The 22,810-nt window shown below is 52.0% G+C and overlaps 1 protein-coding gene and 2 long non-coding RNA genes across 7 annotated transcripts in view; 1 reads left to right on the top strand and 2 right to left on the bottom strand.

The window, feature by feature from the left end:
- Window positions 1–37: 37 nt before the first annotated feature.
- LOC104149010 (uncharacterized) lies at window positions 38–21,669 on the bottom strand. 2 transcript variants are annotated; one of them, XR_011135132.1, is made up of 5 exons: window positions 21,536–21,669; window positions 10,539–10,858; window positions 8,936–9,032; window positions 6,039–6,214; window positions 38–2,810 (listed from the first exon to the last, which is right to left on the bottom strand). It is a non-coding gene; the product is annotated as an uncharacterized lncRNA (long non-coding RNA). The 2 variants fall into 2 exon arrangements; XR_011135131.1 differs by having other exon boundaries at window positions 8,936–9,035; window positions 21,536–21,667.
- Window positions 14,949–21,214, bottom strand: LOC138061406 (uncharacterized). Its single transcript, XR_011135130.1, has 2 exons — window positions 21,117–21,214; window positions 14,949–19,365 (listed from the first exon to the last, which is right to left on the bottom strand). It is a non-coding gene; the product is annotated as an uncharacterized lncRNA (long non-coding RNA).
- Window positions 21,407–22,810, top strand: part of MORC2 (MORC family CW-type zinc finger 2) — a 51,951-nt gene continuing 50,547 nt past the window's right edge. For all 4 annotated transcript variants that reach the window (XM_068911300.1, XM_068911298.1, XM_068911299.1 and 1 more), the window contains exon 1: window positions 21,407–21,559. In XM_068911300.1, coding sequence (XP_068767401.1) covers window positions 21,492–21,559 — 68 coding nt within the window. In that variant the 5' untranslated portion in view covers window positions 21,407–21,491. The remainder of the gene's footprint in view (window positions 21,560–22,810) is intronic.

The following is a 22,810-nucleotide window of genomic DNA, read 5'->3' as shown; positions in this document are numbered from 1 at the left end:
TGGCGGTTGCGGTGGCGCCGGCGGCGGGAGCGCGAGCAGTACCGCGCTGCAACCGGTGATGGGGCCGCAGCAGCTCCCCGGCGCAACACGTCGCCGCAACAGTTTGGCACCACGCACTGCCCCCGGCGGGAGGGGCGACCCGGGGGGCTGCGGCGGCGCGCCCGCCGGGCTGTCCCATCGTGCAGTGCCCTGATGGGGGCCTGGGCTTCCTCCCACCGCACGCAGAGGCCCGAGGCATTGTTCTGGGCGCTGCTGCACCCGGGCTCCACACTCTGCTTTCCAGTGGCTGAGGCGTCGCACCTCAGTATGCTGCCTGCCTGCCCTGTGCTACAGGGCTAAGGGGGCAAGTGCTGGGAGCTGTGGGGCTGAGGGGACAAGCAGTGGAGGCCATGGGGCTGAGGGGATGAGCAAAAGGGGCTATGGGGTTGAGGGGGTGAGTGGAGGGGGATGTGGGGCTGAGGAGGCGAGTGGAGGGTGACATGGGGCTGGGGGGGCATACAGCGTGGGCTGACAGGATGAACATCAGGCTGCAGGGCTGAAGGCACAAATAGAGGCTGAACCCCGGCACCCATGCTGCCTATGCTAGTATCTCACCACAGGGCTTGGCTTGGCCATGCGGGGGTTTCAGAGTGCCTGATGGGACACAATATGCCCCACTGCTCCCCCGTGGGGTGTCCACTCATGAGCAGAGCCTGGGCCAGGGGAACAGCTCTCCTCTGAGATGGGTCTTAGCACTGCGACCCCGTCTGCAATTCTCACGAGACTGGTGTCCCCATGAATTCCTTGTTTCTTTACCTGGGAGGCTAGAATCTCTGTCGCTCTGCAGCTGCGGGTGCTGTGGGGGCAGTCCCATGCAGCCTGCAAAGGGACATGATCAGGTGAAAAGCGGCAGTCCTACTCCTCAGCAGCAAGTGGCTAGCCCAGATCCCCTCTAGCAGAGAGCAACAGAACTCTGCTATGGTGCCTGGTGCCCTTCTCCCTCCACAGCTGGAGCAGAACAGCCTGAGATTAGGCTGCCACAAACCCAACATATACAGTGCCAGTGCCAGGTGGGGAGGTCCAACCCAGAGAGTAGAGAGTGAGCAGGAGCAGGGAGGATCTGAGCCAGGGGATGCCTGGCTGCAGGCAGGAAGGTGGTTGTGGCAAGGGCCCTGGCCCCAGCGCCAGAGCAAATGTCTGTGGGAGCACAGCTTGGGTCTGTCAGATGCTCCCTAGACAGCATCCCTCCTGCTTCCTGGTGTGCTCATGGAGGGCTGAGCTGCTTGGCAGCTCTGGTGCAGGGGACAACCGCCTGGGGACCAGGGGCGAGGGGTGCAAGTGTCCTGCCTGTGCCAAGGAAGGCAGGGCCAGGCATCCCCTCTGCTCCCTGCTTGCAGCCCTGGGACAGGTACTCTAGTGCACCCAAGCTCCTTCAGCTCAACTATGCCCCAACGTAAAGCTCTCGATGGGTGCTGTGACCTGTCCAGTTCACACTGCTCACCAGCACCGGCCTAGCTCTGTGGTGTGTGTCCGACTGCTAGTGCTGCAGGGAACAGTTTGTTTGTTTAAAAGGAAACCGTTTCATTTGGAATTACAAACGAATGGGATACATCATGGAAATATTTCTGTCTCCGCTCAGCCTTTTGTGACAACTTCTTGCAAAACCCCAAATTTGGGTGCAAAGTCCCTCCAGGCTGCAGCTCTTAACCCTTTCCTGCTGCCTGATGGGGCCAGCGACCGTGGAAGTGCTGGGTGTAAGGAAGACCTGTCAAACTCATGCCAGTGCAGGACTGCTCTGTTGGGGTCCCAAGGGAGGGGGGTTTAGTGTGAGGACATTTCTGTCCCTAAGGTGGGTGTCTGATTTACCTTCCCCCACCTTCCTTACAAGCCTGGCCAAGCCTTCAGCCCAAGCTGGGCTGCTTCCAAAAGTGCCAGTCCCAAGCCTGTCCCTGCCCTGAAGGGAGGTGACTTGCTCCTGCTAACAGGAGAGGGAGGCACATACAGAGAGCTGCTGCATTTCCACGTTGCAGAGCAAGGTGTGGACAGTTGCCTAGCACTCGTCTCACGAGGTATCCTCCTCCTGCATTTAGGGGAACAGATCACATCTTTGGGGGTGCACACTTGCATGTTTTGTGGGGCTTTTTTTAGCCTCTTCCTGCTGTTTCTTAATTAAAGCTTAATTTTAAAGGGCATCAGGCCAGCTGCAGCCCAGTCCCATTGCCCCCTTCCACGCAATAATGGTTTTCCAGGGGAGCATGGCTGCGTTACCTTACAGGGTTCTCTTTACTCACACTCAGGAACTGCTTGCAGTGTCCTCAGCCCTTCTTGAACCTATGCTATCTCAGCATTCCTGCAGGACACTGGTTTGGCCCCTGGCCCTGCACCCAGTCCTACTCCTGCTAGCCCTGGTACAAGGTGTAAATATTACTATGCCACTCAGAGCGCACCTTCCTCCAGCCAGGGATGAGAGTAACTAGAGAAAAATGGCCTTAGGGAGTTGCATATTTCTTCAGGCTCCCATCTTGTCCCTTTGCTTTCTGCAGTGTGTCTCTGGGTCCAGCCCAGGTTGTTTCGTATCCTAGATGAGTAGTGCTGGCATCAGGCAGAGGCAGATCCCATGGAGATCCCAAGTTCCCCACTTGGGAAGCTGCAGACCTACTCAGCAGGTGACAGACTTGCTGGGTCTCAAATCCCTTCTTCTTGGCAAGGCCACAACCATTCCCTGGACTGGACCAAGCCTGGTGCAGAGAGAGGTGCCTTCCATAACTGCATGGAGGTGTGCTGCCTGAGCCACCTCTGCAGAGCAAGCAGCTGCCACCTGATTTCAGCTCCTGGAAGAGGGAGAAAGGTTTTGGTCCCCTGCCCTGCCTGGTGGCCCAGAGTCCAGAGGGCTTGCCAAAAGCAGACCAGATGGAAATCCACTTCACTTTTCTGGGAGTTTCAGGCTCTCTGGGAGAGTCTGTTGGTATAGAACAAGATTGCAGCCCCCTCTGCCGCAGGGGAAGACTCACCACCGCAGGCCAGCAACATGCAATGTGATTGAAGTGCCTAGTGCACACCAGGCAGCATTTCTGCTGCAGGGGGAATTTTGCAGGTAAGACTCACTCTGCTCAGGGCAACCAGCTGCTGAAGCATACTGACCTCTACTGATAAAGTGAACTTGGGTATATAACACTGAGTTTGTGCATGTACAGAAGATTCCCTTTGCACTTGCCCTTCCAGTAGGTAGCATCTGTATAGTGGCACTTACTGAGAGGCTTTTTCATGTGCTGCTCAGCTCCTTGTTCTTCAGTCTGGTGCACAGCCTTGGCTAGCTTGTACTCTGGACAGAACAGGGTCAACTCTGGTCTGGTCCAATTAGTCTTTTCTCTCCAGTTCTCACTATAGACATACTGAGTATTGCTGCAATCCCATCTCTGCTTCTGTTCCCAGAGTCCTGCAGCCTTCCAAGTTCATTTTTGCCCAAGACAATGACTCAGCCTCATCCTTACAAACTCAGTGTGAACAGCTAGTACAGCTGCAAATTGCTTTGTGCTGTGTCCCCACCCTGCGGCTTCTAGTGTTTGCTCCGTGTGGCAATGGGGTTAGGGAACTGCTGTTTGTGCATCTAGCTAAATGTAGCCTTGAAGAAGCAGAAGTCATTATTCATGTGAAAGTGGAGCAAAAAGAGATTTACAAGCACCCTGGTGAGTGCAGGGGCACCAGTTCCAGGCTTGGCTCTGGAGAGAGCAGGGAGGGCCGGGTACTGCTGCTGGAAGCATCAGCATTGGGCACGTGAGGGCATGATCTCACCTGCACCCAGAAATCACAGGACAGACAGCTGGCATGTACCACAGCAGGAGAGGCAGATTGCCCAGCAGATGGGATGTACCTGCATCATGAAGCAGAGGCCAGGCCAGAGCAGATTTACAGCTGCTGGCCCATGTGCAAGAGGAGCAAGGGTCCCCCAGGAAGGGGATGAGTGTGGCTAGGGAAAGAAGTTCAGAAGTCCTTTGGGATCCCTTTGTAGCTGTAGATGCTAAAAATAACGTTAGTTAACAGGAATGTTACTTTACTGTGCCAGTGTGTATCTGGGACTGGTCTGGCCTGGCCAGAGCTGGGGGACACCTGCCTGACTCATGGGTAGGACAATGCAGAACAAGCATCAGTCGTTGTGTAAGGACCCTGCTGCAGCATCAGGCAAAGAGAATTCAGTCTCTTTCAATCTCATATCCTTTCCACTGGGCCTGACAGTGAAGGAGGAAAGAAGAACATGGGCAAGCATGAGCCAGACTGTCCTGCCAGTGCCTTTCCATCAGCATGGCCCTGCATGCCCGCGCAGAGGTAAAGGAGCTGCCAGACCCCAAGGCATCCCTTCTGAGTGGGACCACATTGCAGGTGGGCTAGGAGGACACAGCCTCATAGACTTGGGCTCAGGCTGTCCAAAGCACCCTGGGAGGGCCCGGCAAGGACGATCTCCTCCTCCTTGCAGAAAGTAGACCCCTTCCCCCCCTCCCCCAGCATACCTGCTGTGGTGAATATACCCACAGCCTCCGGCTCAGCTGGTGCTGCCAACACTGGGGAGAGGAGTAACCCAGAAACTCTCTCTGCTCCTCCCTCCTTCCATCTTCTTCAGAGACAGACATGCTATGTGGGAGTTTTACTGACCTCATCTCTCTCACCTGGGAACGCCTGATGTCCACAGACCCTGGCTCACCCCTTGCCCTCCCATTTCCCAGTGGTGTCCAGATTTCAGAGCCAGGATCTCACTGCATTACAAATCTGCTAGACCTGCTCTGCCCCACCTCCCAGAAGAAGCAAGGGAAGAGGGACCTGCCCCCTCAGTGGGATGGCTTGGCCAGGTGCCCCCTCCTCAGGCTGCCAAAGGCAGCCAGCTGTGTTAGTGAGGAGGAGGAGACTTCCTGCCTCTGTTGAGTCATGCTGCTTGCCCATGGCAAGCACACATGTAGCTTGACACTACTGCTCCACTGAGTGCTGGTATCCAGGGCAGCTCCCAAGGAGCACAATGCTTTTATAAGCAGTGACATCATGCTTACTGAGTTTTGGGATTCTTGCATGCCCCTCCCTGGGTGCCCCATACCTGAGGGCTTGAGAGCTGCCCAGGTCCCAGGCAAGGGACAATCTCTTCTGGGGCTGTGGGCGGAAAGCAGGGAGCTGCACCTATTTCTCCAGCTGGAGGAGGGAGTCAAGCAGCAGGGCTCTTTCTGCTTCCTCCTCCTTTCATTCCTGGGGATCACATCCTTGCTGGGGGAAGAGAGCTCCAGCTCCTCCAAAGCTCAGTATCCTGGGTTTGCTGCTTTCCACAGTGCAGCTGAGCAAAGGGCCACTTAGAGAGCTTCCCACAAGAGCCTGGCAGGTTCCAGCCCACAGCTGTAATTGCGCTGCCTGCCAGTAGTGGGGAACATCATGGTGCTGCAGCTCTGTGCACAGCCCTCCCACTACCCACAGGATGCCTCTGCTCTCCTACTCCTGTAGAAGTTGGCTTTCTGCAAGCATCTGGGAGACCCCGAGCTTGCCTAGCATCTCAGGCCCTACAGTGGCTAGTCTGTCCTGTTCTATGGCCTGGGGACCCGACTCAGCTGCCCTGAGTTATTCCCTGATCCTGTGCCTTGTGCAGTCCCATGAACAGCTGTGCAGTATGGCCCTGCAGGCATGGAGGAGGATGTGGGGCCAGCCACCACTGGAAGAAGCTCCCTGCATTAGCTTTGCCACCTAAGGAAACATAACTCATGCATCTGTCCTGGCAAGGGGAGGTGCGTCGCTGCAGAGAGATTTGATGTGAGGATGTGCCAAAACTTCCCCAGACAGTGGGTCTCTGAGCACTGCGCAGCAGGGACATGAGTTAGTGCTGATATCGGCATGAAGCCAACACATGATCTCCAAAGGAATCCCCCTAGGCTCTCAGGCTGCATCTCCTCTAGTTTACAGTAAAGCTGTGAAGCATCTCACACCCCCCACCAAACCATCCTGCTAATATCTGGCTGCACTCATGCCTTCCCTGGTACCCTTCTCAGGCTGGGAGCTGGAGCTGCTGGTCTGTAACCCCCCTTATCAATCACCTGTGTGGGCCAGGTGGCTGTCTGCCATGTGTGTCCAGGCTGCTGCACCATCCCTATCCGCCAGGCTAAGGGAGTGTCTGGTTGCTGGAGCGAGGAGTGCATGCTGGAAAACGGTTGCTCTTCACTTTCCTTATCTTCTTCCTCTCCCAAGTGCTGTTTGACACTTCTTGAGCTCTCTGCAAGAGACAAACAACAGCCATCCCCTAAGGGAATTAAAATATCCCCATGCACCCACCTCAGGGAAAGAGAAGGGTAAAGGAACAGAAATGGGAGAAACCCAGGCTATTGCATGGCAAAAAATGAAACAGGGACAGGAAGATCAAAGGGTTTAAAATGGAAGAACAGGGAGTGGAAGGGAACACTGAGACAGGCCCTCTCCAGGCTCCACAGGCCAGGATCACTGCCTACTGGCACAGCAGCAGGACCTAGGGCTGGTTGCAGGTGCTGGGGTCCCCCAGAGCTCTCTCCTACTGGGAGGGTGAAGATGCAGCTTGGCCAGGGCAGAGTAGGCAACCACAATGGTTCCCCTTTCCAGGGTGTCGCATGGGGAGGGTGTCAATGAACAAGTGAGGGGAGCAGTGCAGCCAGAGCTGGGAGAGGGATCAAAGCATGGCACGCTGGGTATACACCTGTACCTGGGTCTCCCTCTCACTTCAGATGAGACACAAGTGCCCTGCGAAGAGTGAACCCCCCAGTGAAGCCTGGGAGATCTATAGAGGCAATTAATGCCTTCCTGCCTGGAAATCCTGCTGAGTTTTATCATGCTGTGCAGTAGCATGCACAGCAGTGCTCCAGCTCTGTCACTTCTTCAGTGTGAGCCCCTCTTTGGCCGTCTCTGGGCCCAGCCCAGATGCAGACGGGATGCACTGCCACACAGCTCTGCCGCAGCGGAATTAGCTGTGGAGACTGTCTGTCTGGATAGAACAGGTAAATTGGTACTGTTTGCTTAGGATGTGACACTTGTGCCTCGTTGGGTACATATGTACCCATTTCTTAGGCCTGACTCAGGTCCTATGCAAAACCAGGGCAGAATTAAGTGTGATTAATTCCTGCTCTTAGCATGGGCACAGTGCAGCCTCCTACCTGCAATGGGGATGCTGCATCACTTGAGATGTGAAGGAGCCATATAACAAGGAAAATCTCCTTTCTGGGGCATTATGCTGCCTGAGGAGGGGTGATGCTGTTACAGGCACTGAATACTCCAGTAGTCATGCCCAGCTGGGTGGGCTAATATGGGAGTCAGTATGCTAGGAACATGCACCACCTTCCTTTGAGCCAAAGGTGATTTGCCTCAGGTGTGCATCTCCAGGACCGAAACGAAAGTCCATTGTGTCTCTCCATCATCTGGCGTGCAAAAAAGAGAACCGGCCGGCATCATCTGTCTGCCTGTCTCCAAGCACTGGTCTGTCTGCTCATGCTGGAGCAGGTGTGGAGGCGTGGTAGGCATCCAGCCTATGGCGGGATGCATGCTGTGGGTGGCTGAAGCATACTGTGGAACAGGGCATACTGACTAACACACAGGCCAGGCTCTGCATGGAGGAGTTGTTTTGCTGACCAAGTTGCTACTGATGCGTGTCTCATGTCTTGCTATGCCAGGTGCCTCTCTGCTGCCCCACACTGCGTATGTTAAGCAACCACCGAGTCATTTGGGGGCTCATCCAGCATGATGTGGACAACTGCACTCCCCAGAGCCAGCAGAGCTGGCTCCTGCAATGCACGTGCAACGACTGCATCAGCCAGCATGCTGTCTCTGCTTGCCTGCGTCCTGGCCTTGCTCACGTCCTGCTATGTGGATTGCTACACCTGGGTGCAGATGCAGAGCTTTTAACCCTCCACTGCCTTAGCTAGCGGGAGTTAAGCTGGCAGATGAGGGATTCCATCGGCTGGATATTTCTCTCTGCTCACCTCTGGCCCTTGTCCTGCACTGTGAGTTCCTCAGGGATCCTGTGAAGCAAACAGAGCCCGTCCCATTTCCTGCCCTGCCAAAGGAGCCAGCAAAGTGCCCAGCAGACCCCTACACCAAGGTCTACCCTGCAGCACCATGCCCACCACAGCAAGCTCTGAGCTTTTCCTGTGGCAGCTCCCACAGTGTTGCGCAGTGGTCCTACCAGGGGAACTCACAGCCATGAATCCACTTTGCATCCTCCCCCCGGAAGGATAGGACAGAGAAACACCAGGAGTCCCCAGTGCTGCTAGAATTAAATAGCCTGATGTTGGACTGCAGTGCTGCACGGCACCCAGCAGTGCAGGACAAGGCTCCAGGCATGAGGCCAGCAAGAACACCGTGTCCACTGGGAACACAGAGGAATTTGAGGTAGATGCTGGAACAGAACTGACATTTGCTCAGGACAGTCCCTGGAGTTACAGCCTATTCCCTGGGCAGACCTGAGTGCTTGAGAAAGATCTAGGCTTTGGTTTGATCATCTCAACAGCCTATTGGGCTGCCAAAACTGGGACCAAGAGCTGGCACCTCCTCTCCCTGCTGTGCGTTGGTGTTCCCAGGCCTAGGGTGACACATGTGACTAGCCAAGCACATGGTCCCTGTCCCAGCTGTATGGCTGCAACTGCTGCAATAACATTAAAGATACCCTGCAGCCTCACTCCCTGTGGTGCTGGCTCTTGAACTTTCCATGGAGCTGTGTCTCCACATAGCCAGAGTTCCTGGGTTGCACCGCTTCCTGCCACAGCCTGGCCAGGCACCCACATGACCTCCAAATGCCACTTCTCTGCCTCCCCTCCTCCCTCTGTCACCACACCCGCAAAGCATGCGGAGCACTAACCCACAGGGTCTCATCCTTGCATGTTTTGCACCCAGAGCTGCTGTGGGACCCAGGGCCCAAGGAGACCACAGCTCTGCCAGGTTTGCAATCGCATCATTTCTGCAGTGTTGTACTTACAAGAATGGGACAATCTTCGCATATCATCCAGGTGCAAGAGTGAGCCTGCAGGCAGCCTGGAAGGATGGAGACCTGAGCAGAGGTGCTGCTCAGCACTCTGCTGAAAAACAAAAGGCAGCTAGGAAATACTTTTAGTCCTACTTGTTTTAATAGTGATAGCTGGCTGTGTGGGGCTTGCAAGCAGAGCCAGAAAAAGAGCAGTCCCATGCTGGGCTGTGTCCTAGCTTCTGGCCATCTTGAAACTGGATCTCTTTGGAGAGAGGTCCAAAATGGAAGGAAAACATCTCTTTCAGGCCAGACAGGAGGTCAAACACCTGCTTTGGTCCTAGCTCAGCCTCAGCTCTGGGAGCTTGCACAAGGCCGTATGTGAAAGGGAGGCTGCTTTCTATTTCCACAGCACAGGCGGGACATTCCTAAGAGGTGACCCATCCACCCCCAACCTCCGTCTCTCCAATTTCTTTGTCACACTAAGAGTGAACATAGCTATTTTTTCCCTTTTTGGGACATCTCTAAGCCCATAAATCACAATGCTGAGATCTGCCATGTCCAAGAAAGGAAGGGTTTGGAAAAAGGACAAGGGGTTCAAGGAAGATACCACTCCTAATTGCTTACCTCTAAAAAGCAGGCTCCAGATCATCACAAACATGTCAGGCCTTTCTGGAGACTTTCCAGAAGACCCTTCTGTTCAAAACAGCCACCTGTGCTGCCTGTCTCTGAGGGCCCTGCCTTTGAAATAGAATTTCTGGCTGTCGGGATGCTGAGGGGGAGCCAAGGAATCAATTTTTTTCAGACTGATCTTAAAAATTTGGCTTCATTCACAGGCTGTGTGTAGAGAACAGAACTATTTTTCTTACAGGCATGGGTTTGGGGAAGGTCCTCAGGGTCACCAGGACTGGAAGAGAAATCCAGAGATATCACACTATGCCACAAGCAAAGCTAAAGAGCCCTGATCAGAGGAGACCAAACCACCCTGGACTCCCCAAGTCCTCACTGCAGCCTTGTACCAAGGTGAACAAATAGCCTGTACCAGGGTGACAGGCTCTAGGAGGGAAAGGACAGACCTTTGTGTGGAGAAAGCTGCAGCTCCAAGCCCACGACTGCTACCCCTGTCAGTCTCTTGGCCACTGAGCATCATGGCTGAGCCCTGCTGCCAGAGAGCACCTTCTCTCACAGGCAGGCTAGCTGCAGGCAGCCCTGCAGAGAGGTGGGTTTTCAGGACTGGCAGGATCACAAGGATGTTTCCTTCCTGAACCTGTCTCAACCAATGGTGCCAGGATGGGCACAAGCATCCCGCCTACACTGTCCAGATATGAGGTTTTTTATTGGGGCAGACCCACAGTAAGCAGGGGGAAGACTACCTCCATCAGCACTGGGGCCTAGAGAAGGATGCCTCTCCTCCCTGTCCATGCCCTGCTACATGAGAAGGGAAAGTTCCCATGTAAGCTGGGATCATAGGCTCACTGAAAGCCAGAGGTGAGCAGGACATCTGGAAGACTCTAGTCCATTCCCTTGCTCTGAGCAGGGTTATCTCCAAACTAAAGCAGGCTGGTCAGGGCCTTGTCCAGTTGAATTCTGAAAGTGTCCAAGGACAGAGATCCCTTACCTTTCTGGTCTCTGTCTCAGGGCTGCACCTCTCAGGAAGCAGAATTTTTTCCTTACATCCAACTGTAATTTCCCAATTTGCGACTCACATCTGTTGTCTCTCATCCTTTCACAGAGTACCTCTGAACTCCATCTTCTTTATACCTCCCTTTAGGTGCTGGATGACTGCAGTAGATCCTCCTTTGCCATCACCCTCTTGTTGTATGACCTGTGCTTCAGACCCAACCAGCTTCATCACTTCCACTGGACCTGCTTCAGTTTATTGACATCTCTCCTCTACTCGGGGGGAGGGCAGCCATAACTGGACCTGGATCACTGCACCTGGAAGCAAACCACACCTCAGCAACAAACACCTCAGAGCCCTGCTATAGCCCTCCTGCATCTCCCTTTCCTGGGCAGAGGGGACTAGGCTGGGGATGATAACAGCTCCCAGGTTGTCCTGTCCACTCTCCCAGAGAGGGAATGGCCTGTCCTTTCCCTCCCAGAGTAAAAGAAATGCAGCTCCTCGATCCCTCACATGCAACTTCTCCAGGAACTGCTCTCTTCTCGTTGCAGCACCTGCCTGCCCCTACCCTGCTCTGGCCTCTGAGCTGGTTTGCAGCAGGATGATAGATTTTGGGTATGAATTTCCCAGGTCTGAAGGACTCCAGTCAGTGCAGAGAGCTGCAGGCCCCTCTTGGCAAGGCGGCCTCAAGCAGCACAGCACATGCTTCTGCTCCAAGCCCTCACCAATCTCAGTCCTCCTCTGCATGGGTCCAGAGGCTCACCTGGAGCAGCCTGAAGCCTGAACTGCAAGCAACTCTGTGGAGATGTCCACATACCAGAGGCACAAGAGGACCTTCCACAGTAAATGGCAAGCCCAGGCCCGCTGGATACAGAGGTCTCCTGTGCTGCAGAGCACAGTGGAGGAAAGGGCTCCCCTGGAAATGCTGCCTTCCTGTCCCAGGAAGCTAGGCATGTTGCTTCTTGAGCAAACACCTATATGGAAACACGTTTGTATGGCAAAAAAAGCCATCCTCAACAGATCACTCCACCACATGGCTTCTCCTCTGAGATTTGGGAGGAGGTGACAAAACTGCTTCTATTAGTAGTTAAAGGGAGGCCATGGGCACATGCACACGTGAATAAGCAGGAAGCCCACGCAACTGTCCCCTTGTGTTTCCCTGCTCAATGTCTCACTGTGCTCTCATGGGCCTCCAGCAGCATGGAAACAGCATCATAGGCACTAATACCAATTTGTCCCAAGAAATCTGAAAGCCCGTTATGTTATAGGAAACCTGTAGCAGTCCACTCCTGGTATTCACTAATGAGCCAAATCATGTGCTGATCACAGAACCACAGAATCACAGAATGGCTGAAGTTGGAAGGGACCTCTGGAGATCAGCTAGTCCAACCCCCCTGCTCAAGCAGGGTCCTCTAGAGCACAGGATGGCATCCAGGTGGGTTTTGAATATCTCCAGGGAAGGAGACTCCACTACCTCTACGGGCAACCTGCTCCCAGTGCTCCGTCACCCTCACAGGGAAGAACTTTTTCCTCCTGTTCAGATGGAACTGCCTGTGGTTCAGTTTGCGCCCGTTGCCTCTCGTCCTATCGCTGGGCACCGCGGAGAAGAGTCTGGCCTCATCCTCTTGACACCCCCCTCTTCAGATACTTGTAGGCATTGATGAGATCCCCGCTCAGTCTTCTCTCCTCCAGGCTCAACAGGCCCAGCTCTCGCAGCCTTTCTTCACAGGAGACATGCTCCAGTCCCCTCATCATCTTCCCAGGCCTCCGCTGGACTCTCTCCAGTAGTGCCATGCCTCTCTTGTCCTGGGGAGCAGGCCAGAATTGGACACAGTACTCCAGCTGTGGCCTCCCCAGGGCTGCTGAGAGGGGCAGGATCACCTCCCTCCACCTGCTGGCAACACTCTGCCTAAGGCAACCCGGGAGACCATTGGCCCTCCTGGCCACAAGGGCACACTGCTGCCTCATGCTCAACTTGTTGTCCACCAGCACTCCCAGGTCCTTCTCGGCACAGCTGCTTTCCAGCAGGTCAGCCCCCAGCCTGTCCTGGTGCAGGGGGTTAGTCCTCCCCAGGTGCACGACCCTGCAGCACTTGCCTTTGTTGAACTTCAGGAGGTTCCTCTCCGCCCACCTCTCCAGCCTGGCCAGGTCCCTCTGAATGGCAGCACAGCCTTCTGGTGTGTCAGCCACTCCCCCCAGTTTAGTATCATCAGCAAACTTGCTGAAGGTGCACTCTGTCCCTTCATCCAGGTCACTGATGAAGTTGAACAAGACTGGACACCTCACTGGCCACTCACCTAACCCACACTTCCTGAGTTTCCCTATGAGGATGTGATGGGAGACAGCGTCAAGACCCTTGCTGAAGTCAAGGTAGACACTGATAAAGGGTTTTCAGATGCCATGTGCCCTCCAGATGACCGTATATGGCACAGAGTTTGGCTCTGTGTCACACCTTCTGGCTTCCCTCAATTTGCTAATTGTCAGTGGCTGATCCGTATTCTGGCAAGTATTACCATGTCCTTATGGATCGGTACAATGAACCTTGCTGTACTGCTTTCTGGTGACAGCTATGATTGTTTTCAGATTAATTTCCCCATGGCAGTACTTGTACTAGCCACAGGCTCTTCCATCTCTTTCATCCTGTAAAATTTTTCAAGAGCATAGTCTTTTTTGATCATACTTTTTATTTACATGCACTTCATTCTCCACTGGGACAGTCACAAGTAATTAGGAGAACCTGGCGAAATATTTCTGAGCTTATGCATATTCTTCCTGGCCATTTCTTCACCAGGACCCACTCTTCCATTCTCTTCCACAACATGAGATGTATCCCTTGGTGTTATCTGAATTTTGTGGTGTAGGAACTGCGGGTAGATAATGTTTTTTGGCAATGTGCTATCTTCTGTGTGCAAAACATCAAATGTTTTCCTACTTGTAATAAATCTCTCTTGTTACTGTTCTTTTCCATTATTTTTATAGCTATTTCATAGACTTTTCTCTTATACATAGCTGACTTGACGTGCTTCTTCTATTCCCTTCTTACTCTACACAAAATATGAAAGTTGTGGGTTGTAGACCATCTGTGCAGGGAACCATAGTCTTATGCCAATGTTGGCTTTGAAACTTCTTTTCTGGTCTAGACAGCTTATATAAGAAAGATCCAACAGCTGCCTGGTCAGGAGTCCTCCCTGCCCAGTTGTAACTCTGCCAAGTCTTGCACTGGACTCTTAATCCTTGCTGGTATGTCTAGTCTGCTGCAGTCAGGCTGAGTTATATTGTATTAAAATGTCCTGTCCATATACAAAAAGGTTGGTAGAACATCCTTTGGCATTTAATATGTGGTCTCAAATTCATGGTGGAGATGGGAGATGAATTTATCCACAGCAAAGCTGATATGAACAGATCTGTATCCCACCACAAATGCTGCATGCACCACTCCTGCCAGCACCCTATGCTGCTCTGCTGGCTCCCTGGGTCCCTGTGATTACTTTTCTATCTTTCCCTTCTCTGGACGTCATTCTTTTAAGTCCCAATTTCATCTGCTAACTCAGGGTCATCTGTTGTTTCAGCTCATGTGGAGGTCACAAGGCTGCATTGTGCTCCTTGTGACTCAGTTATGGCACCTTGATCCAATAGGGCATCTTGAGCTTTAGTGATTGCTCAGCTCTTGCTCTAGCTGACTGGGCTGCAGACAACGCAAATACAACATGATCACCCAAATCCTTCACTGCTACTGTGCCAAATGTGACTGTATCTTTGCTACCAGTGCCCCCATTGCACCACAACCAGCTGTGTCCCTCTGGCTGTGCCAGTGTCCTGGACGCTGAATGCAGAGTGCATCCAGCAGACTCTGAGTCTGGCAGCATCATGCAAGGCTTGGATGCCATCCAGCTAGAGCCCACTGCCAGTCAAGTGTGGAAGGGATTGCTTCTAGGCACCCGGAGATGTTCAGTCATGCCTTCCCGCTCTTGGTCTAACCTTTTCTGTGCCTCAGAGGCTCTTCACTCTCCCAACACTCAGCATAAAGTCTGTGCCCATAAGGTTAGCAGTTCTTCACTCTTTTTTACTGTACCATGGGGACAGAAGAACAGCTTCCTCCCTCTTGCCATGGTGCCCTGCAGTCTTTCCTGCTTCCCTCCTCTGCCCCTCTCACTCTCCAAAACAACAGGACTGAGACCATTAGTGAGAGAGAACACTGTAACCTACAAAAAAACGACAGTAAACCTCCTTTAAAGATATCGGCGTGACTTTGAAGTTGTTTTATTTATTTTTCCTCCATCCAAAGCACAAGGAGAGAAGGGTTTCCAGGCCACTGGGCAAAGGAGCTATGAATTTCACTGCAGAAACACCAGTTCTTCTCCAGCTCCAGATAACTCATTCCACGCTCCAAAGCTGATGGACTTTTCCTAGCCATATTCAGCCATTTTTCCTGGCCATATTCCTAGCCATTTCAGTTCTACCTGAAAAAGCCATTGGGACTTTACAGTGTTCATGGTTTTGAATGTTGGAGCTTTGCTCTCCTTTTAGGAGTTTTGCTGTTCTTGACACCTCCACAGACAGCCCCTGAACATCAGCCATGTTTTATAGCAAACGCACTGTAAAACCCAGCTAGAAATATGTGATCTACAGCTATCACCTGCCATAATACAATTCCTTCTCTCTGCTCATAGATACGAAGGCACATGCAGTAATCTCAGAACAGCCTTTCCCAAAAACACAGATGTTTCTCACAAGTTATGCCCACATTTCAGGTATGAGGGTGCCCCTTGTACTGTGTGGTCTCTCAGGGAAGCTGCTCCACCAGCCATTTTGACCACTCCCAAAGAGTGCTCCATTCCTGTTCCCACTCCTTGCTCCAGCAGGTGTGACGCAGGACTCAAAAACCAGCTGTCACAAGATGAAGCTGTTCCTAATCCACTCTCAGCATCGGGCATTCTTCATTTACCTTTCACTCTTACACATGTGCATTCCTTTGCCATCTTGCAAATTAGCAGGCTGTTGTTACAGGACTGTTTCTTTTCTTCCAGTATCCTTAAAATGTTTCCTGGTCTCAAGGGCCAGAGGGTAAACTGAGCCTAACAGAATGATGAAGATTAGGGAGTTCATTGAGACTATACAGTGGTGCAAAATTTCCAGCTGATGTTGAAGAAAACACCTCAAAATTCTTCTTTAAGATGCTCATGCTGTGAATTTCTCTACCAACTCCAAATAAATACATTGGATACTTCCAGACTGGTCTCTTAGGAGGCAGCAGCACCACAGAACAAATATTGCCCTGTACCTTTGGTCCTGCTGGAAGTAAAAAAGTAGGCATCTAGTCCCACTGACCACTACATATGATTAGAGACATAGCCTGGTGACCCAGTGGAGGCCATACCCTCTCAGTGGCAGCATGAACCTCTAGCTGACTCTCAACTCATTAGCTACACCTCAGTAGCAGACTAGGATGGTGAACTTTGAACTGAGTATGCTTCTCCATGCTGCACAGAGGTCTCACCAATGCACTGTACCCCATTGATTCTGTTCCTGAATTACTTACTCGGCCTCTAGCGCCTGCATCTTTATTCTTCTTATTTTAGGGATGCGTTTGTTCAAAAAGGTACCTAGCTCCTGTCTATCAGCTATTAACACTCTTGGAAGCACAGGAATAGCCATCCTTCACTTGTCTGCATGCCTGGGAGCTGGTGCCTGCCCATTCCAACAACCACTGCCTGATAGCCTGACATCAGCTCTGCCAAAGGCATGGAAAAAATGAGAACAGAAACAGCTCCTTCCTTGCTCAGATGCGAGTCCTGCAAAGGCAGGACCCTGACTGTCCTCAATACAGGCTTGCACCCCTCTCTGCCTGGCAGATCTCTGGACCATGAAATAGGCACAGAGCAGAGCCCTGGGTGCAGGGTAAGACATTGCTCCACACTAGAAGTCTATAGCATGCCAGAAGCCCTTACACTGCTAGAAAACCAGTGACACCTTTGCCAAACCAGAGGGAAGGTAAGTCCTTCTGCAAACTATGCTTGGCTTTGGAGAACCTCAAGAAAGAGTTCATAGGGGCATGCCATAGCCTTTAGACTGCCTGCTCCCCACCACTCCTCAGTCTCCTGGTGTTGCTTGAACCCTGAGAACAAATAGCACATCTTACAAGGTGACCTTGCTCCTGGCAAGGGTCCCCTCTCTGCATAGCCAGTGCAGCTGGAACAGAGAAGCTTGTCTCTTGCTCCTTAGTTGTCCCATCCTGTTCTCACACACAATCTTCTCATCTTCCACTTTCTCAGTGGAAAAGACTGTTGGATCGAGAGCTATTTCTGAGGATTAACCAAGGATAAATTCTCTTTTCTCCCCTTTGCTATTACAGTGCTTGGATTAAGGCCTCAGTAACATATAAACAGACTGCAGAGTAGGGGGAAGGCCTCGTCATGTCCAGAGCATGAATTGTGCAGTCAGCAAAGCAGTAAATATCTAAGTAGGGGAAGGAAGTTCTGTCTTAAAGCAAAATATTTAGATCCTGTGGAATATTGGCCAATTACAATATTTTTCTTCAAATACAACATTTATAAGAACACAGAAATAAATATTTGAGAATGTAATATACCAAAGCCCTGAGTCATTCCTGATGTAAAAGTTTTCTTCCATCTTTCAAGTAGTTTCCCCATTTAGGGTTTGGATTTGGTGCGGCTTCTTGTAGCACTGAGGTGCAGTGACAGGTCCTGTGACATGTATCCCTGCTGCATGGGAATGCTGTAGTTCTTTCTGGCAAGGGGCAGCTCCTAGTTGGACTGAATGCCTAGGTATGCCAAGGAGACACAATTCTGTGAGTGCAGGAAATTGTTTACAACATAGATCATGCACAGATGAGCAGAGACAGAGGTGCACCCAGCTGACTGGACCCTTCTCAGCTGTTTAGCATGGCCCATAGATTGTTATTGAGTCTTTAAAGAGAGAGATAGGGGAAAGGAATAAGGTCATTCCACTGTTATCATCATGGTTCCCCTCCACTCTCTGCAGCACTACCAGGTGCGCTCCAGTGATGACCAGTTCAGAGTACATTTACGGGCTTAAGGAGGCACCACATACTGCAGCTTCCACAGTGCGAATATGAGCAGAGGAAAAGGCTTTCTCTTCTCTTCCTCTTCTCCTTTTCTCACGTCTTCCTTTCCTCTCTGTTGCTAGCAGTGCTCTGTTTTGTCAGTCCAGCCTGCAAAATCAGCTTCAAATCTCTCTCAATGTTGTGCTTAGTGTCCTTCCCTGGAGGACAGGTGATACCATGCCACGCACAGACCTTGGGCCTATCTGCTACGTGGTCTGAACACTTTGTCTTGCCAGAGCAAACTCTGCATTGTCCTTTCACTGTGCACAGCTGATTTCCCGCTTTCTGGGAGTTGTGATGGCTGTGAAAATGAGGCACAAGGTTCTCACAGTTACGCGTATTATCAGCATGCACTGTGCTTGGCCTTGCATGGGACACAAAATACCCTCATTTATGATCAGGTTCCCATCTAAATTGATAGAATCTAGAGACTGAAGCCAAGCAGCAAACAAGTCAAAGATGATGTGTGGTACAGAGGGGACCCTGACAGAAACAGAATTATCAGAGATAGGTAAGAAGACAAAAAGATTGGAAAGTGTTCAAAGGAAAAAAAAAAAAAAAGAAGTTGGGAAGACAGGGAGGAGAAAGCTATTGACCTCTCCCAGCAGAGTTAAGTGGCCAGCTTATAAAATGGAGAACTCTCTGCTACAGCCTAGGGAAAACAGGAGCTACGCAGAACAGCAGACCATCTGGTCAGAGAACATCTCTCTCCAGAAAACACATTTCATACACTGCTCTTCAAAAAGAAGTTAGCGTAAAAACAAAGGGATTGGACACATGCAAATGGTATCTCAGCTTGCTGAAATGAGCTCCCGAGATTGGTTGGGGCTGTGGCGAGATTTACTGCCTCAATTAAAAAAGGTACTTCCAGTAGTAGCTCTTGGAAAAAAGGCCTATAGGCAGTTTACCCTGAGAGGTGGGAGGAGAGTGCACTTCTTGATGTTCTTCAAGTCATTTCTTGCTAGAGACTCTGCAGGCTGATATGGATACATACGAGATTCCTCAGAAGGTTCTCTCTGAGATTCAGATGAGCTGAGATGATAATTTGAGCCACACTTACTGCAAATATTGTTAGGGAGATGGGTCAGTCTGTCTTCCACCCTAACCAAGGTGTGGAACCACTGGCATTCAGGAGAGCACCCCCATCTCCCTGACCGCAGAAGCAAGGCAGACCCACTGGTATCGTCAGAACAGTTTTATTGTCCTGCTCCTGGCTGCGTTGATGAGGCGCATCCTCGATGACGTGGTTTGCTTTGCCTTACATTTCCTTTTACCCTCATTTTCCCCCTCCTATTTAAACAACCCACCCCAGTTTTTCTCTTTCCCCATAGGCCCAAATTTTGCTGATTTTACAGTCTTATTCAGTAATTGTAGCCTTGGTCAGCAATCCCAGTAAGCCAGTACCCGCCCTCACTACCTACCCTCAGGCACTCTCCATCCAAGGGAGGTCTGACGCTCCCCTCTCACCCCTTTTGTCTGGTTACCTCTCCCTTTGTTAGGTTAGCCCCAGGTCAGGGTTGGCCAGCTACTTTTGCGTGTTGTCTGCTCTGTGTGGCAGTTGCTCAGGCTGTTACCCCCTCAGTTTAACCTTAGGCCAGGGCTGGCCATCTGCCTGCACCTTAATAAAATTTCATGTTTTCTCTAAATTCTTGACTTCATGGCTCATATTCAAACACATCCTGAGATCCAACTCATGCTTCGGAAAAGGTGGAACGATTTGATGAACCATGCAGCTGCTCTCTATGGGGAAGTAAGACAGATAGGCTTTATTTAAAAAAGAATACCTTATGCTGTACTGAGGGAGTTGCATACTATATAGATCAGGATGTCTAAACCCAGCTCTGTTCAAGAAACCCAGCCACAGGTTAAAGAAGAGCAGTAAGATTTGCCTCAAGCACCATAAACGTACAAGCTGGACAAGTTCACCGTACTATAAGTCACTTATCAAGATGGTTGTATTTATCATAGCAAACTCTGTTGTCTTCCATTGCAATAAGGGCCTCTCAAGAGTGATTCTATTGCCTATGATATTTTATTTTATACCACATCTGTGGAAGAGACAAAGAAATGGAAGAAGCTAGATTCATACTACCTGTTCAGGTAGGATGGCTGCAAAGAACCACTCACTGAACAGCAGCTTAGGAAATCAATGCTGATGGCACCTGTTTCTGCACGGACTGAATTCCTTCAAATTTTGGATCTTTAGCTCAGATTCTTATTATCTGAGACACATTAAAAGCAGCTATCCTGTTTTAAAGTCCATTTCAGAAGGAGAATCTGATACGCTTTCCCAATGGGCAATTCAAGTATTAGCAAAATAATTTTGGCCTTTAGGATTCCTGTATTCTGCCTGTGGTTCTGAGGGGGTCAAGATTTACACAGGATGCAAGGAGGCTTGCCCAACTTTGCTCAATCACTTTGGAATTCAAGATGAACCAAAGGCACAGAATTCAGGTAAGAGTGTTTATGACTCTACACACCCTCTCTATTGATCTGTTTTAGTAAATATAAACACATTCATCATCTTTTCCTTAATGATTTCACAGAGCCTTCATCAACAATAGGAGCTGCCAGCTGCAGGAAAATTAAACAGCAATTGAAGTCTCAATGCAAATATTTTGTAGGCCAGAAGCTAATAGTCTCCCGACTGGATTTTGGCTGTAGAATGACTTCAGTCAACTAACTGGCTGTGCTCGAGGGATGATTGCCACAGCCATCTGTGCACAGTCCACAAGGCTGGACAAATGCGGGCTCCTCAGGAGCTTGCTCCACTGCCCTCTCATTGCATTTAGACGTCACGTCAGGCATCATCTTCATGCCAACGCTACAGAGGGGCAAGTGAAGGAGAAGCCTCTCTTGGTCTGCACTGATGTTTGTGCCTGAGATTTATCAACTTAAAATCCAATCAGCTTGATTCACCACAGCTATCTTCACTAGCAGTACAGAAGCCATTGCATTGCTTTGCTACAAAGTGCACCATACGCAGCACTGCAGAAATCAGCATGTGGCAAGACGCCTGCCACAAAGTCTCTCAGTACTCGGTACTCGGGCCAAAGAGGAACAGAGGAGTGGCTGCAGGGCAGAGACCAGCCACAAACGCCCCCCACAGGAGCCGCCCTCCTCCCCACCAGGGTCTGGCCACTACCACGGGGCTGCAGGGTTATTTTTTTCCACCATTTCAATACAACTGTGGCAAAACGCAGCTCTCCTGCACGGGCAGAACGTTACTAATGGGCACGTTACTAAGGGGCACGCCGGCAGCACCATCCGGGCCCCAGCAGCGGCGAAGGCCTCCCCTCCCCTCCCCTCCCCTCCCCTCCAGGAGACAGTGCGTGCTTTCCCTGCTCCCAGCCCCCTCCCGCACGGCTAACGGCCCGGGCGCGGCCGGCTCTCGGCTGGGGGACGCGACCGCCACAGGCCCAGGCCCAAGCCGCGGGGAGCGGGGCCGCCCAATGGGGAGGGGAGCTGCGCGCGCCGCCTGCCGCACTCACCCACCGCCGCGCGCGCCCCTCGCCTGCCGAGGGCACCCGTCACGCGGCGCGGTGAGGCCGCGATGGCCCACGCCATGGCTCCCGCGTCACGCGCCGCGGCCTGCCCAATAGGCGGCGAGGGGGAAAGCCCCGCCCCGCGGGGCGGGGGCGGAGGGGCGCGCGAGCGCGGCGCAGACAAAGCGGGGCCTGGCAGGGGTGGGGCGTCCCGGGCAGCCGCGGGCCCGGCGGGGCGCGCGGCGCGGCGCGGCGCATGGCGCTGGCCTCCCGGGAGGGGCGGTGACCCGCCGCCGGGGGTGGGCGGGGAGCTCTCGAGGGCGCCCGGGGCCAGGCGGGGCTGCGGCCGCCGGGCGCACGCGGAGCGCCGCCGCCGCCGCCATGGCCTTTGCTAATTACAGCAGCCTGAACCGGGCGCAGCTCACCTTCGAGTACCTGCACACGAACTCGTGAGTACCGGGCCGCGCCACGGCGGGCCGCAGCGCGGGCCGCGGCTGCACGCCCGCCTCGCCCAGGAGGCCGTAGCGGCGCCGGGCGCGTCCACGGTGGGGGGCGGCGCCGTGGCCTGCGCTGTCCGGCGCCTCCCGCCGGGGAGGGCCGCGCCCGGTGAGGCGGTGCAGTGCCCGCGGCGCCGGGCCGCGCGCTCCCGCGGGGCTCCAGCGCCTCGGGGAGGTAAGTATGGGGCTGCCTGCCCCAGGGCTGCACCAGCCTGGGTGGGCAGAGGTGCCTGTGCCAAGCTGGGCCTGCGGAGCTGGCTCTCGCATCCCGGTGACCTTTGCTAGCCGCTGGTCAGCTCTGTCATCAGAATCTGCGTTAGCTAAGCTGCCCCTAGGGTATAGCTGCATCGGTGTTTTTAGGAAAAGCTCTCATTGTGGAGCAGACAGTCTGGAAGGCACTGTGGGGATGGGGAAAAAGAGGATATAGCCTTTAAATCTACTTGAGTTTTTAGCTGCATCTCTCTTTGGAAAACCCTTGTGTTCTAGCTGACTGTAATGGCTGCCTTCCTTCTGCGGCATCCTATTTCATTCGTGCCTGAATATTTTGTGCAAACATACTTCAAACAGGAATATTAAATTCTTCTGCTGATTGGCTTTTGGAAGCTACTGTTTTTATTGCATAACACTGTAGAATCCCTCAAAATGAAGTCTCCTCAGAAGACATGAAGTTTCAACTACTTCAGACTTGGTTACTTCGAAATGCATGTCTAGACAATGGGAAGTGCTACCAGGAAATGGTGCTTAGCTGAGTTAAGCACCCATCTGAGACCTGCCTATTACAAATAAGCTTTGTGTGCGCCATATACAAGAGTTTTAAAAAAAGGAGCTTGTTCATGCAGAGCAATGCCCTGAAGGAACAATGTGAACCGTGTTTGATGTTTCTTCATTATCATCAACTGATGACCAGGGACTGGCATCTTTAACATATTGTTGAAGAGTTGACTATTACCATGGATATAAGAAGAAAAGGTGCTAGCTTGCTTATTTTCACATACAATTTTTTTGTGTATGAAGGCAAGCTTAGAATGAGGGACCTCAGTGGTCTGCAGCAGCCTAAAGACTTCTGATAGACAGAACAGTGTGCAACTTAATTTCAAAGCAGAAATGACTCTCTTTTTGTAGTGCAAAGAATGGATGCAAGAGCGACTAGTTTGCCAGATCTCATATTGTTACTTATGTCAAGAGTATTATGATCAATTTCTT

This window comes from Struthio camelus, chromosome 17 (genome assembly GCF_040807025.1).
Source record: "Struthio camelus isolate bStrCam1 chromosome 17, bStrCam1.hap1, whole genome shotgun sequence".
Classification (NCBI taxonomy): Eukaryota; Metazoa; Chordata; class Aves; order Struthioniformes; family Struthionidae; genus Struthio; species Struthio camelus.
The sequence above is the reverse complement of the archived record's forward strand: the minus strand, read 5'-3'. Positions and strand labels throughout refer to the sequence as shown.